The 14747-nt window shown below is 41.1% G+C and overlaps 1 protein-coding gene across 2 annotated transcripts in view; it reads left to right on the forward strand.

Annotated features, from left to right (window-relative positions):
• Window positions 1-14747, forward strand: part of DOCK1 (dedicator of cytokinesis 1) — a 528332-nt gene that overhangs the window by 188215 nt on the left and 325370 nt on the right. For both annotated transcript variants that reach the window (XM_032281990.1, XM_032281991.1), the window contains exon 25: window positions 2675-2781. In XM_032281990.1, the coding sequence (XP_032137881.1) occupies window positions 2675-2781 (107 nt within the window). The remainder of the gene's footprint in view (window positions 1-2674; window positions 2782-14747) is intronic.

Consider the following 14747-nt stretch of genomic DNA (forward strand, 5'->3'; position numbering starts at 1 on the left):
CGATATGGCAGCTTCGGTAGCCCTGGGGAACTTGTTAGAGAAAGCCAAACTTCGGCTTCCTCCCCAGACCTGAATTAGAAACTTCATGGTGGGGCCTAGTTATTTGTTTTTTACAAACTCCTCACCCCAGGTGCTTCCACGGCACTCTCATATGTGAGCGGCTCAGGTCTTGAAAAACTGAGAGGAAGTGGAGAAAGCTGAGGCTGGTGTGGGCTGTGGCCATACTCTCGGCCTGTCTCATGGTGCACACAGATCAGCTCCTCACCCGTGGAGGGGTATCGTCAGTGCGCACAGTTTGTGCGTGAGCCGGGCCTGTCCTCATTGGACATACAAATTAGCCCCTCACCAATGGAGGGGTATCATTGACGCTCACAGTTTGTGGTTGAGCCATGTGCTTGGAGATCCCAGGGAGACCTTCTTGGCCAGGGCCAGTGCAGGCTGCTGCTGGCCTGTCTGCAATTTGTGCATCCCCGTGTTCCTCCTCAATGCCTGTTACACTTATTTAGAAAATGACATTGAAAATCACAACTCATTTTTTCCTATTTAGAATATTGGTTAATCTTTCAATAAACAGAAGAGATGACAGAAGAGGATCACTGAAACTTAAGCCCACTACCCAAAAGATCAGAAAGTGCTGGGTCCCATACACACACACACACACACACACACACACACACACACACACACTCACACTCACACACACCTGAAAAAGTCACCATTCTTGGCTGGGCAGGGTGGCTCACACCTGTAATCCCAGCACTTTAGGAGGCCAAGGTGGGTGGATCATGAGATCAGGAGTTTGAGATCAGCATGGCCACCATGATGAAACCCTGTCTCTACTAAAGATGCAAAAAATTAGCTGGCTGTGGTAGCACATGCCTGTAATCCCAGCTACTCAGGAGGCTGAGGCAGGAGAATCGCTTGAACCTGGGAGGTGGAGGTTGCAGTGAACTGAGATTGTGCCATTGCACTGCTGAGATCGCACCATTGCATTCCAACCTGGGCGACAGGGCGAGACTCCATCTCAGATTTTAAAAAATCACCATTCTTTGTGATCAGCTCCTGCACTTAAGACATCTTTCTCTCCCCTGCCATAAGGGCGTCTTCTGCATCATGTTAATAACTTTCATGCCGATTCCATCCCATGCTGGCCTATCTTTAAGCAGCAACAGCAGACCCGGCATCGATTATGTGCCTTCACCATGTAAAATAGTCTTTACACAACACTTATATTAGTCCATTCATCTTTACAACAAGGGTATGACATAGGTTCTATTGTTAGCCTAATTTTACCCTCAATAACATGTCCATGATAACTCTGCTGGTGAATGGCAGTGGTTCAAGGCCAACCTGGGGTTTTTGATTACAAAGAACAGGCCCCTAGCTACTGTGCTACCTGATGATTGTTGAGTTGTATTGGGGTTTTTTTTTTTAAATATTATAAAATGCTAGGATAAAATTTCCTGTAGCTTAATTGTAGTATCTACTCTTATTTTATATCATTAGGATAAAAAGAGAGATGCTATTATTTGGTATTGCATTTTCTCAGAGGATTTGCAGTAGATTTTATCTAGTTACCCCCCTCCAAAAGGTAAAACCAACATTCTACCGGTATATGTTGGTGTCTGTTTTCCCAAAAATTGCCAATACTGGGAATTACCATTTTAGAGAACCTTGCCAATGTGACTGGAAGACCCGTATCTCACCATTTTAATTTATGTTTGTATAGTTACTAACAAAAGCTTCTCTTCTACTATTTCTTCATAGGTCCGTTAGCCTTTTGTGAAAGTATTTGTTTAATTGCTTTATTGAGATATTATTTACAAATGATAAAGTCACCTGTTTTAGACAATTCAATTCAGCAGTTTTTAGAAGCTGTGCAACAATCACCATAGTCCAATTTTAGAACCTTTTTATAACCCTCAATATCCCAGTGTCCATTCCCAGTCACTTTTCCTTCCTAGCCAGTCCCGGATAACACTAATCTATTTTCTGTACACATTTGTCTTTTCGGGGCATTTTATAGGACTGGAATCATACAACGTGTGGCCTCTGTACTGGCTTCTTTTACTTAGCATAATGTTGTCAAGGTTTCTCCATGGTTTAGCATCAGTACTTCTTCCTTTTTGGAGAAGAATTGTATGGATATACTGCATTTTGTTCATCCATTCATTAGTTGATGGACTTCGGGATTGTTTTTACTTTTTGAGTATGCTAAAGAATACCACTTGTATTCATGGACAAATTGTGTGGATATATGTTTTCATTTTTTTGTGGTGGGGGAGCAGTATATACCTGGAAGTGGAATTGCTGAGACATGTGGTGACTATGTTTAGCATTTCGAGGAAATGACAAACTGTTTTCCAAAGTGGCTGCCCTATGTCACCTTCCCATCAGCTTGGTGTGACTGTTCTCCTTTCATTATATCCTCGCCAACACTTGTTATTGTCTGTCTTTTGGATTATAGGCATGTTAGTGGTTGTGAAGTGAAAACGAACACTTTTATAACATCATTTCTCGGAATGAGTTATTGACCCATAGTGTCTGAGGGGCCGTGTTGAACATAATGGTGACACTAATGACCATGTGATGACCTGGCATCTCAGTACTGTAACGGCATTGGATCCTTTTGCTGTGTGTCTTTAAATTATCTCCCTTGTGTTTTTCCTCATAGCAAAATGTTTACTGAGTTCATCCTCAATGTTCCTGTTGGCTTGCTGACCATCCAGAAACTCTATTGCTTGATCGAAATTGTCCACAGTGACCTCTTCACACAGCATGGTGAGTGGAAACCTAAGAATTATTCATTTGTCTTGTTATTTATTTTCTGAAGACATCGACCCTTTGAATTGCCTCCTCTTGACAAAAGAAGTGAAGGTTGCAACCAATTAAGACTGCTGTATTACAAGACAGGAAGATTTAGCCCTTACAAGAGAAGGGTAATTGACATGTAGTGCAGGTAATAGATCATTGAGAAATGAAGGCGGAAGCTCGGAGTTTGTAATTTAGGTGTACACCAAAGTCCTAGGGTAATCAGCATACATTGTAGCCTTTACGATTTGTGATTGTCTGTCCTGGGGAGGCAATCACTTGCCTCCATTGTGATGATTGCAAGGAAAAGAATTCAAGTTTTCTTTAAATCTGGAAGTAATGATTCTGTCTTATTCTGAACTTTGCATTCTTTTACAGCATTTCTTCGAATCCTATTCAAAGTAATAAGAGTCTTAATGATTCTTCAACTCATTTATCCTGCAGAACACCTTATATTTCCCCATGTTATCTCCCTGCCCTTTTTTTATTAATCATTTCCTTTCTATTTGGACAGATTGAATTAATATTTTACACTTGTCAAGCAGTTTTATTGAAAGCTGAAAACCTCTGCATAATTCCACAAACTTCCTCATTTATTGGAGGCAAATGTGAAGGCTGTTGATTGACATTCTGACTGAGAGGCATGGATGTATTCAATTCCATTTGTGCCCGGATGTTTGGCTGCCGCATTCATTTTCTGCTGTCTTCATTCTTGGTGTTGTTTGCGGTTCCCCTGTGCTTTAATCGATGGGCCATCCCAGACTTGGGTTGTCCCCGTTCAGCTACCGGCTGGATTCAGAATGCACTCAGTGCCTGGCTTGGTCCTTTGTGCCTTCTGGGATGCAAATTTTAATCTTCTTTCTTGAGTTAATCTTATAAAATGCACCAGAGTGTACACTTATTGCTAAGGCTGATATTGAAAAAAAATGTTGATTTCATTTATGTGGGAGTGCTCTTCTCTAGAAAAAAACAAATCAAACCAAGAAGTGGGTGGCTTTCTGCAGACCTTCCATGTAGACCTCTCTCTGAGTCAGAAGCCATTTCTTACTCTCATAAAAGAAAGTCAGCTCATACCATTGTCTGGGACTCAAAATACATGACTCTCCATTGAGCCGTTATTCCTGACCGTCCATATTTCAGTTTCTCACTGGAGACTGAATTGCCCACTCACCAGGTGTCTTCCCAAATTTGGGGACTCTAGGGGTCTTAACGAAAGGCTGATGATAGAGGTGATGGCTAGGGACCCTGCTTCAGGGTTTCTTCCTACATTGACTAAGCTTTATACCACAGAAGGTAAAATCCTCTGAAAGTTTTATATCTGGGTCTTACTAGGTGGGTTACTGATGCCCCATCTCCTAACCATTCAATGCCAAGACATACACATACTCCATCACCAGCATTACTGTCATCAGTATCTTCATCAAATTAACAACTGTCAATAAGTGTCAACTGTTTATGAATAACAGTTGTCAGTAAATTGTCAATGAATTGTGCTTGATTTTTCTTGAGTGTTGATTTAACAAAGGCGTTCTCCAGGATACATTTACATATATTTCGAAATTTCTGTTGCAAAACTTTGTTCTGTATGTCACTTAGTTTCTTTGAATAAGGACGTAAGCCACAAAAGTTTCAATTAAACATATTTAAAACAGATTTTTTTTCTATTAAAACTTACTCAGTTTTCTAGCTTGCAGAAAGCTTGAAGGAAACTTACTGTTTATATTCAATGATTATGTTAGCTTAGGTGTTTGTAATTGTGTTTCGGTCCCTCTTTCCTATGCTCCATTTCTGTTTTCATTCCTGTTCTCTAAGCCTTTTATCTTAGACAGCCTGAAGTCGTGTTTTAGAAGTATGCAGCATGTGAATAAACACTTAGCTTTGTTTAATATGGAATTACGAGGTAATATAATATTTTGAAATAATTAAACCACTATGATCTTTTCAAGTACGGAGTTAGGATTTTGATCTTAGTATAAACAAGTGGTACCCAACGTAATAAATGAGATTGTATGAAATATATGAATCCCAAATTATTGTGGGCTCAATGAACCAGAATTAGCCTGAAGCTTCATGTCTTACAAGCAGCTCCAGAATTGCCCCATCAGTAGAAGTTGTCTAAGCCATAATTTGCAGCTCAAATGTATTTCTAAATGCTTAGTGGTTGCCTAGAAGCATTTCAGAATGCTTTGGCCAATGTGAAAATGGTCCCATTTATTAGCTTTGAGTTTTAAGCGTCTTTCTTAAAACAACCTCAGTTTTTCTCATCTGCAAGCCCTCTGCTTGTTCAAAGCAGCCAACAGACATCTTACCTCCTAGTCAGGAAAGATTTATCACCAGAAATCTTCCAGTTGGTCCATTCTTACAAAAGATGTCATTACTTTTGCAAAATATTTTGTGCCACCTTTGGTATAAGAATTAAAGCCAAACCGTTTTCTGATGAGACATGTTGAATCTGATTTTCATGCCTTTTCTGTTTCTTGTTAATTTGTACAAATGTGGTTGTTTTGTCCTGTTTCCTGATCCCAGTGGAATCAGTCAAATGAACTCTCCATTTCTAGAAATTGGTATAGCTGGATTTAGCTGCATGTGTTGTTGAATGCACTCGCCCTCAGTGAACATCCTCTGGAGGATGTGGAGGAATGCATCACTGTATGCGTCTTCCAGATTCCTTTGTGGGGGCTCCCTGGGTGAAGTCGATTCCCAAGTGTTCGCTTCTCAGCGTGTGTGTTGCCTTACTCACTAAAAGAGAGCCACCGGTTGCTTTGCACTAAAACATTTCTTTTTATCTCCCCCTGATACAATGACAGGTGGATCTGTTTGCAAGAGGCTGGCAGTGAATTCTGAAAGTGGTATTGTTCCTCTGCAGAAAAGCCTTTCATTGCCAGGTCTAGTCCCAGTAGGCCAGGCCTTGCAGTGCCTTGGTGGTTTCTGGCCTTGTTTTCCCCATTTCTCTGTCTTTGAGAACACGGACTCTAGATGCATCCAGCTGAGTTTGTTGGGCTTCATAGGAGGCACGTCTCTGGGCTTGTCAAAGCAAGACAGCTGTGTGTGGTCCCGCCCGTGTGGGACTGGCCTGAATGAGGACACCAGGGCTGTGTGCTGCCATTTGCCCACAGAGCATTCAACCTCCTCTGCCTTTCTGTTCTATCCAGGCCCTTAAGGATTAGGTGTTGGCCACCCACACTCTGCAGGGTGGACGTACTTCACTCGGTCCACCAATTCCAACACTCATCTGTGCTGGAAACATCCTTGCAGACACACACAGAAATAAGGTTCAGCCAGCTCTCTAGGTATCTGTGGTGCAGTCATTTGGCATTTAAAATTAACCATCACAGAGTATTTCCTCCAAGAGAACTCTGATTACCCTACCTAAAATACCCGCCACATGCCACCTCATGGCTCCTCGTGGCATATTCCCCATGTGGAATCATTATATTTCTTAATTGCTTACTTGTGGGCCCTCCATAGGATGAGAGCTTTCCAAGCTGGGCCTTGTTCATCTAGATTTTGCTGTTCTACATAGCGCATGCCTGGCCTCAGCATGCCTATAGCGCATATTTATTGAATGAATGAAACGCATATGGGTATTCCTAACCAGGAGGCAGTACAGCGAAAGAAGCATGACCAGCTGCACACATGTGGTTGACTTGATTGAAGGGAGATGAAGGTTTGGGTTCACTTGGGGAAGTTGGCAGTCTTTCCTGGTCTTGGCTTTGAATGAATTGATCACAGGGGAGAAAGGAAAGGTCTTATTGGGGGAGTAACATCAGGAGAAAAGGAGTAGGGAGATGAGTGAGAGACTTGAGGTATGGAGGGTCTTCTCTGAGCGGTTTTATACAATCAAGATGATCTTCTATTGGCATCTGGTCTAATAATCCCTCTGTTTTCTGGAAATATGATGAGGAGGGGGGTGCAGTTCAGATTGATGCATTCAAGATAGCCTTTTTGCTAAAACTATGGACAATTTGAAACTTACAGAAGAGCAGAGAGTAGAGCGTAATGTACGGCAGTGTACTCATCACTCAGCTCCACAAATTATCAACTTATTATCCATCTGTTTTATATCTACATGCCCCTCCACCAGATATTTTGAGGTAAATCTCTGCCATCACAGCATTCCATTTGTGTCATTTTAAATGTATGGTGGTGATACAGAGGGCATAACAGTGTTCCTAAGAAGAGGATATTTAGAGGAGCCGGTCCCCATGCTGGTGAGACATCTACCTTGGATGTTCCCACCCTTGCCCCTTTGCCAAGGTGGAGGGCTTATAATGTGTTAGCATGCTGTGCATGAGAGCCAGTGAATGGGCTGTGTGCATGAGTCAATGAGCTGTGATGGCTTTAAGCTTTGTCTCGTCGTGTGACTTGACTACTTGAAAGCTGGTTAATAGATTATGTGCTTCACCAAAAGATGACTCTTGCATATAATCTGTCATGTGGAGTGAGGAGATTTTCAAAGCAAGATAGATACAAAGAGATGGAAAGGTCAAAGCTTCATCATTGTGCCTTTGCAGCTTTGTTTCCATGTGATTGTATTGTTGCCCACTTAGCTGACAAAAGCTGTGAAAATTAAAGCTTAAATCTTATAGAAATGAAAAGTTTTAGTGTAAATAAACACTAGAACACTGACGTTTAGGATTTGTGCTCACAAAAATGTATAACATTAATGTTAAAGAAATTGGAATAAAATGAATCAACCTGAGCTAATACTGACTTTTAAGTTAGTAAAAAGCATTGGCCATACTTATAAGAGGCCTTTGAGTGGAGGTGAATCCTGTTGGAATATGATCTCTCACCCACTGGCCCCTTCTGAATCTGACACCTTTGGGAAGCTCGTTTCAATGAACAGTGGGCCACTTATTTGCCTTTCAAGATGTAATTTTTTCCATATTCCTATTTTGATAGTGGCCAAAGCAATGGACAGATTTTCTTTGGAGCTTACTGTGTATTTATCATTTTGTCCTCACTTAGTTTGTTTTGGAGGGGAGTGTGAGATTTTGAGAGTAAAGTTTAGTGGCAAGACTATCCCTTTTTGATCTTGCAAATAGTTTAATACTCACTAGATTGCTTTTCTGTAAGCCTGCTATTCTTTGGCACGCTGTGTAGTTTTCTCTTTGTCTGTTTGTTGGTGGTTGGGCTCTGGCAGTGAGTAGGAATGGGGAAGAGGCCATTCCTTCAAACCGTGGCCCCCCTGAGGCTCCTCCCTTCACTACAGCAAACAGGCTCCTTGTAGACGGTGTTCATGAGTCTTTTCAAACCTCATTTGCTTCCATTTTTGAGTAATACAGAGCTTCTTGAAAGTGTAGGCCTAGAGAGTTTAAATTATTTTCCTTATTTTTTTCAAGGTGAGTGATTCTTCTAGTTAGCAAGCAGAGTAAAACTCTCCTTTTTAATGGTGGAAACATTAGTTACAGCAGCCCTTTGAAATCTGAGGGCAAAGTTCCAGACACCTATTGGGACTAGCTATTAGGAAATATTTAAGCCAGATTTCTACACTACTATCATTGTGATTTGACCCATGCTAGAAAATTTGTATGCCCCAAATTACCCTATTAATCAACTTATTATGCCTGAAATTATAGAAAAGCTGTGTGTTTAAAACAGACCCATAATAGACCTTCTTAATGTTTTAATTCATAAACCAAAATAAAATCTCTTGAGCTTTGCTATTATGGAAAATAGAAAGATATTTTGCTGTGTTGAAAGAGATTTTAAACTCAGAGCTACTCTGCAGTTTTGTTAACTTGATAGATGTTGTACACAAGGAAAAATTGGGGTTGGGGCCAATTTTGCCACAGTCACTTAGTACCACTCATATAGTATTCTGGAGTACTTTAATTAGATGGTTATGTTGATGACTTCTAATGAACGATACCAGCTGTGAACCCCGAAGACTGATTTTTTTAAATAATGGTGGAATGTAAACATCATTTTCTCTTCTATTTTTTTCATGCCTCGAGAAAACTTTTTATCTGTAATATTGCACCGTTTTCATCCCTCATTCTGTATGTCATTCTCTATCTTTCATTATATATGTTTTTGAAAAGACCATTCGTTAAAACATTGCAGGATTTTAGAAATGATTTATTGAATGTAGGAGGGTTAATGCAATTTCAGGTTTTTAATTGTATCCATTTCAATTCCATCCTAATTCATTATCTACCGTGTGCTCAGGACCATTGGTTAGAGAGTTTGCTTCCTCTGAGAGTCTTCAGAGTCATCTACTTAAAAATGTAGAATTGCAAAAGAGTGATAATCTCAATGCTCAAGAAAGACACCAGAGCAGCAAGAAGCCCTGGTCTGCAAGCTGAATGCCTGGCAGGGAGCTGTCCACCGCCATGGTGCTGATTGAGGAGGTGGCCTCTTACAAATCCATCAGCCCACTTTTTTCTTAAACTGTTTCACACCCACCACATGAGTAATGCATTCTGAAAACTGCTTCCAATGCCATATGGAACAAAACAAAATACAAATAAGTGAATAAATAAACGTACAAATAAATATATAAAGTATACAGTGTTGTGCACATACATTCATGGAGTTTTAATAGTTTCCCTCTTCTTTTTATGTGGGGACTCTTATCTGTGATCAAATTGGTGGTGCCAACAGTTCTTTATGGTGTAGTTGGTGTAAACTTTATCATCATACATTGAGTTCTGCTGTCACTTCTGGGCTTCTATTGCTGTTTCTGGATGAATGCAAGAAGAATAATCTGAGAAGAGGCTGTGTCGGTTGTACTGTATTGTCATTTGCACATTGGGCACTGGGAAAGCAAGCCCCTGAGTCTCCCTAATCCATGATTTCTTCTAGCTCCTGGGAGCTGAGCTCTGTGACTGCATGATATGTTGCATACAGTAACTTGCCTGGGACAGTGGGAAGAGCCCCAGATCAGCTCCTAGGTTCTGCTTCAGGACCTCTGTCTTTTCCTGGACATAAACTCCTCCCTGGGGGTGCAGTCCTTTTCCTAAGATAAACTGCAACACAACACAGAGTTTTACCATATGTATTTTATTATCAGAGCAACCTGGAGGGGAGTGTGTGCAGGACCACATTGACCAAGACCTATGTTTTTTGCCACCTTTATTCTCCTGGTTGAAAAAATACCCACCATTCCACAACCCTGTGGATTCTCTCTCTTGGCTTTCTCACCCTCCACATGGTGAGACTCTGCCTGCAGACTGACAGCCCTGCAAATTCTTTCTGAGCTTAACACAAGCCATGTCCTTGACATACCTCCTTCCACCTAGAGAATAGACTTCCTGCCTGACCAGTTCTTCCCACACGATGTTTTCTGGTATTTTACTTGCATCTTGCAAATTTTTTCATCTACTAATAAAAGGGACTCAACTGATTTTTCTCCATTGGCTCTTCTTTCATTTCTTTATTCTGGCAAATTGTTACTAGCAGAGTCATGGAAATTTAATCCTTAGTTTTCCAAAACAAAAGATACAAAATATCTGCTACTCCACTGCCTTCCTTTAAAGGATGGCTCAGTTTTTTACAAAGCCTTGTGCTGGTGTCCAGAAAACAGATCTTTGACAAACTTCTTTTTCCTGTTGTACAATAGTCCACGTGCTACTGTGCCCCCTCCTTCCAATTTCCATCACCCTTTTGCTTGCTCTGTCACCTTTTCAAATTCCATGATATTGAATACCTCAAGGGTGAATTGAAGATTCCCACATTTCTGACAATTTCATCCCTCTGCCGAGTAGCCCTGTTCCAATCTGAACACTACAGACTAGGAAACTAACATGCAGAAAGGATAAGTGACATACCAAGGGTGACTTGATGTTGATTTATTCTCTGGTATTGCTAACTTTCATTACTTGTTAGGTTAAAATGATTCTTGAATAATTTACTTTGTATCTGATATGTAAATACGCCTGAATCATACAGGTTTACACACAAATGCACCTGCAGGAATCAGCTATCCTGCAGAGCTCCAGCTGAGGAATCAGACATCCAATAATTCTGGCTCCAATGCTACATAGGGGTGCAATACTGAAGGTCCCTTGACTCAGCTCCCAGTTCCCACGACTGTGAAGTGTGGAGCTAAGTAGATGGCTCCGTGATTCCTTCCAGTGTGGACACCGTCTTCTGTATTTCTGTTGTTTGAAGACTTGAGTGGTGGGAGAAAAGCACTTGAATGTGTTGAAACATGTGGGTCCAGGATTCTTAGATGTTTGGAAAATAAGATAATTGACTATACAAGATGAATAGCAAACACCCCCAATGTATATTGTTCTTAATGTTTAATTCTCATGAAAAGTGTTATTCTGGATCTCAGTTCTATGTAACACTCACAGGGTTATTAAATGCACTTTATGGATCATTTGTTTAATGTGACCAAACTAAAAATTAAGAAGTACATTACTCAGTGTTCATAAAAATGAATATTTTAAATGGACAAATTCATTCTTGTATTTGCATCTTGCTTTAATGTAGAGCTGTAATGGGGTTATGGTCGGATATTCTGCTTGGACATTTATAAGCTGATAATGCTTGTTGAATACCTTTTATAAAGATTAATATTTTTTACTCTGTCCCCATTACGAGAGCATTAATCATCTTGGCTTCGGCCCTTGCAGCTGAGGATGAACAGATGTTGAATTATTGCCGTCTGTAACCATTGTGGATCACAACAGGGAAGGGGCCATGAAAGGGTGGCTAGTGTAATCCTCACAGCCGATTTTCATGGAGCCTGGGCCCGCCTGGTCACTTTTATTGCTCTGTGCCTGGCAGAGGAAACCAGGACAGCTGTCCTAACTGATTCTAACTTCCTCGTAGGTCACCATAGCCTGAGTCAGCACTGATAAGCACTGGCAGTCCTGGAGTCACGTACATGTGATGGGGTGTCTGATAGGAGAGAGCTGTGGCCCTGGCTCTGCTTATAGTAAATGGGAGTTCGTGAAAATGAGACGTTGCACACAAAGTCTCCAACATCTGCTTTCTAGTGTACTTTGAGACTGTGCTGCCCAGCAGAAATAGAATGTGAGCCAAGTATGTAATTAAAAATATTCTAGTTGCCACATTTAAAAAAAAATGAGGCAGTTGGGTACAGTGGCTCATGCCTGTAATCCCAGCACTTTGGGAGGCCAAGTGGGTGGATCACCTTAGATCAGGAGTTTGAGGCCAGCCTGGACAACATGGTGAAACCCCATCTCTAATAAAAATACAAAAATTAGCTGAGTGTGTTGGGAGACACCTGCAATCCCAGCTATTTGGGAGGTTGAGTCAGGAGAATCACTTGAATCTGGGAGGTGGAAGTTGCAGTGATCCAAGATTGCACCATTGCACTTCAGCCTGGGAAAAAGATAAAACCTTTTTTCAAAAAAAAAAAAAAAAGAAAAAAAAAAAAGGAGGAATTGGTGAAATTAATTTTAACAGTGTATTTTATCTAAAACATTACTGCAACATGAATTTACTCTAAACATTACTAATGATATATATTTTTTATTCTCTTTTTTATGTGAAGTCTCTGAAATCCAGTGTTTCACACTTACAGCACATCTCAGTTTGGATGTGAAATTTTTTTCACCAGACACTTGATCTTTATTTTCATTGTTGAATGTAATTTACCTTTGAAAAATGAGATTCACATACCCCAATTGTTCCAGACATTGGTTTCTAATAAGTAAATCAAGTAGCAGTTTTTACATTTAAGTTTATATTAATTAAAATGAAATTAAGTTAAAAATTCCATTCCTCTATGGCACTAATTAGATTTCACATGCTCAGAGGTTACCATGTTGGATAGCACAGCTCTGAGGTATTAGTTTTCTTTTGTGTCCTTTTAGTTGAACAAGCTGACTTTGTATAATACTGTTCCTTCTGTTACCAGCATTTGTTGTAGGCTCATATTTGCTAAATACATACTTCCTATCATTTAGTTCTCACGGTCAACCTGAGAGATGACCTACAGCATCCCCATTTTGACATAAGAAAAATTAAGACCTAGAGAGTTTAAGTAACTTGCCCAAGTTAAAAAGCAAAGAGCCAGCAGGGGGATTGCATTATTTCTTCATATGTGTGGGTAAACTGATGAAAAGGCTTTTCCCATATCCCATAAACTGACCCAGGTTTCTGGACTTCTGGTAAGTATTTGTTCCAGAGTTTTCAAAAGATGATGTGTTTTTCTTTAAAATATAAGACCCCCCCTCCCTTTTTTAATCCTCCTGGTAGGTTATTTGTTTGGTTCCCAGGCCAACTGTTTTGAAACTAATGGGACTATCAATGCCAAACCCATAGAAATGGCATTTTGTCCATGGGAAAAGTATTCAGGACATTTATGTGTGATGTTCTGAGGAAGACAGGAGATTCCTCTTCTTGGCTGCCAGAGATAGCCGTTGATGCTTTAAAGGTCATTATGGGATGTGTGTGTGTGTGTGTGTGTGTGTGTGTGTGTGTGTGTGTGTGTGTGTCCATGTCCATCTGTCTGTCTGTTCGTCTATCCATCTGTCTGTCTTAGTAGTGTACATTCCTCAGAGCTCTTTATACGCTGTCTTAAGATAAAATTCAAGACTCTTAGTGTTACTTAAAATGTGTACTCCCACCACTTCTTGAAAAAACCTACTATCTGTTGACAGAAATACAGAATAAGAGAAACCCCTTAAAAAATGAGGTCTTAAGAAACTTAGATTTTTGCTTTTGGGGAGGGAAGCTGAGTGGCCACTGTGCTGGAGAGTGCAGCTGCAAGGCTTTAGCTTTCTTTGTATACTTTTAGTTGAAAAGGCCGACTTTGTATAATGATATTTGTATTATTGTTATCAACAGCTACCATTTATTGAGGGCTGGAAGTGGCAGACCTGCTTTTAACTGCAGACTTTAATTTGCTACCACATGCATGTAATTGCAAGTTAATCCAACATACACACACTCATACCAGCACTATCATCAGGCCTTGGTTTATGTGCTTGGATATGCCATTTATGGAAAATAAGAAGGCTTCTGTTCTTATGGAGATTGCATCCCAATAAAGAGGAACAGATAATTAATGCAATCAGCATTTCAGGTGTTTTGAGAATGGAGCTGTACCTGGGTCCACCTCGGGCTGTGGTGAGGCCTGCAGATCACAGGTCACCAGCGAGGTCCACTCCTTGGCTTTGCTCCCTTCAGCTTGGGTCCTCCCATCTTCACCGAGTGGCTCTGAGGAGTTACCGATCTTTCCCTGGGGGCCTGGAATGGGTTGTGGTAGACCAGGTGATGGATGGTACTGTGAAGTGCCGCAGCCTGTGTGACCCTCTGCCTGGCCGAAATGCCTGGCATGGGCAGAGTGACCTTTGGCCTTTAGGGAAAGCCTGGTTACCAGCTCTTCCTCCTCAGTGACCTGGTTCTGTTTCGGGGTCGGATGTGGAGTTTCCTGATGCTGATGGTGCTGGGGGAGACTTCTCACTGAGGCGTGTCGGATAGCTTTTTGCAAAGTCCTACCTCGAACACCACCTCATTTTGTCCCAGTTAAAGTAGACATACCCCAGCTCCCCAGCCATGGGTGGCTGGCTCATGAAGGTTGAGGTGCGTTTGGATTCTGATCTATCAGGGTGATTATAACAATTTTTTTAAAAATTTTCTCAGGGGCTTAGTGAATGAATTATCTTTATGTGGGACAAAATGACAGTGACATTTCCAAAAGTTTTGTTGTTTCTTATCAAGAGAGGCTGGATAGCAAACAGGTGAAGGTAGCGTAGCTCTCCAGGTGGCGTGGATGCTGGATGTTCCTACCAGGTAGACAGAGATGGTCGATTGCATCTCCCAGCCAAAGATGAACAGGCAGACATCCCTTCCTTCTCCCCAGAGTAATTCTAACAAATGAGACCAGCACACTCAGTTAGCTCTTAGAGCAGCACAGACCACAACTGCCTGCCTAGCAGGATGGATAAATGGTGCGGCGAGGGATGGAACAGATGGATTTAGGCCAGGACATTGGGTACCAGAGCCTA

Source organism: Sapajus apella, unplaced genomic scaffold (genome assembly GCF_009761245.1).
Source record: "Sapajus apella isolate SASKATOON/1434 unplaced genomic scaffold, GSC_monkey_1.0 scaffold13, whole genome shotgun sequence".
Taxonomy (NCBI): domain Eukaryota; kingdom Metazoa; phylum Chordata; class Mammalia; order Primates; family Cebidae; genus Sapajus; species Sapajus apella.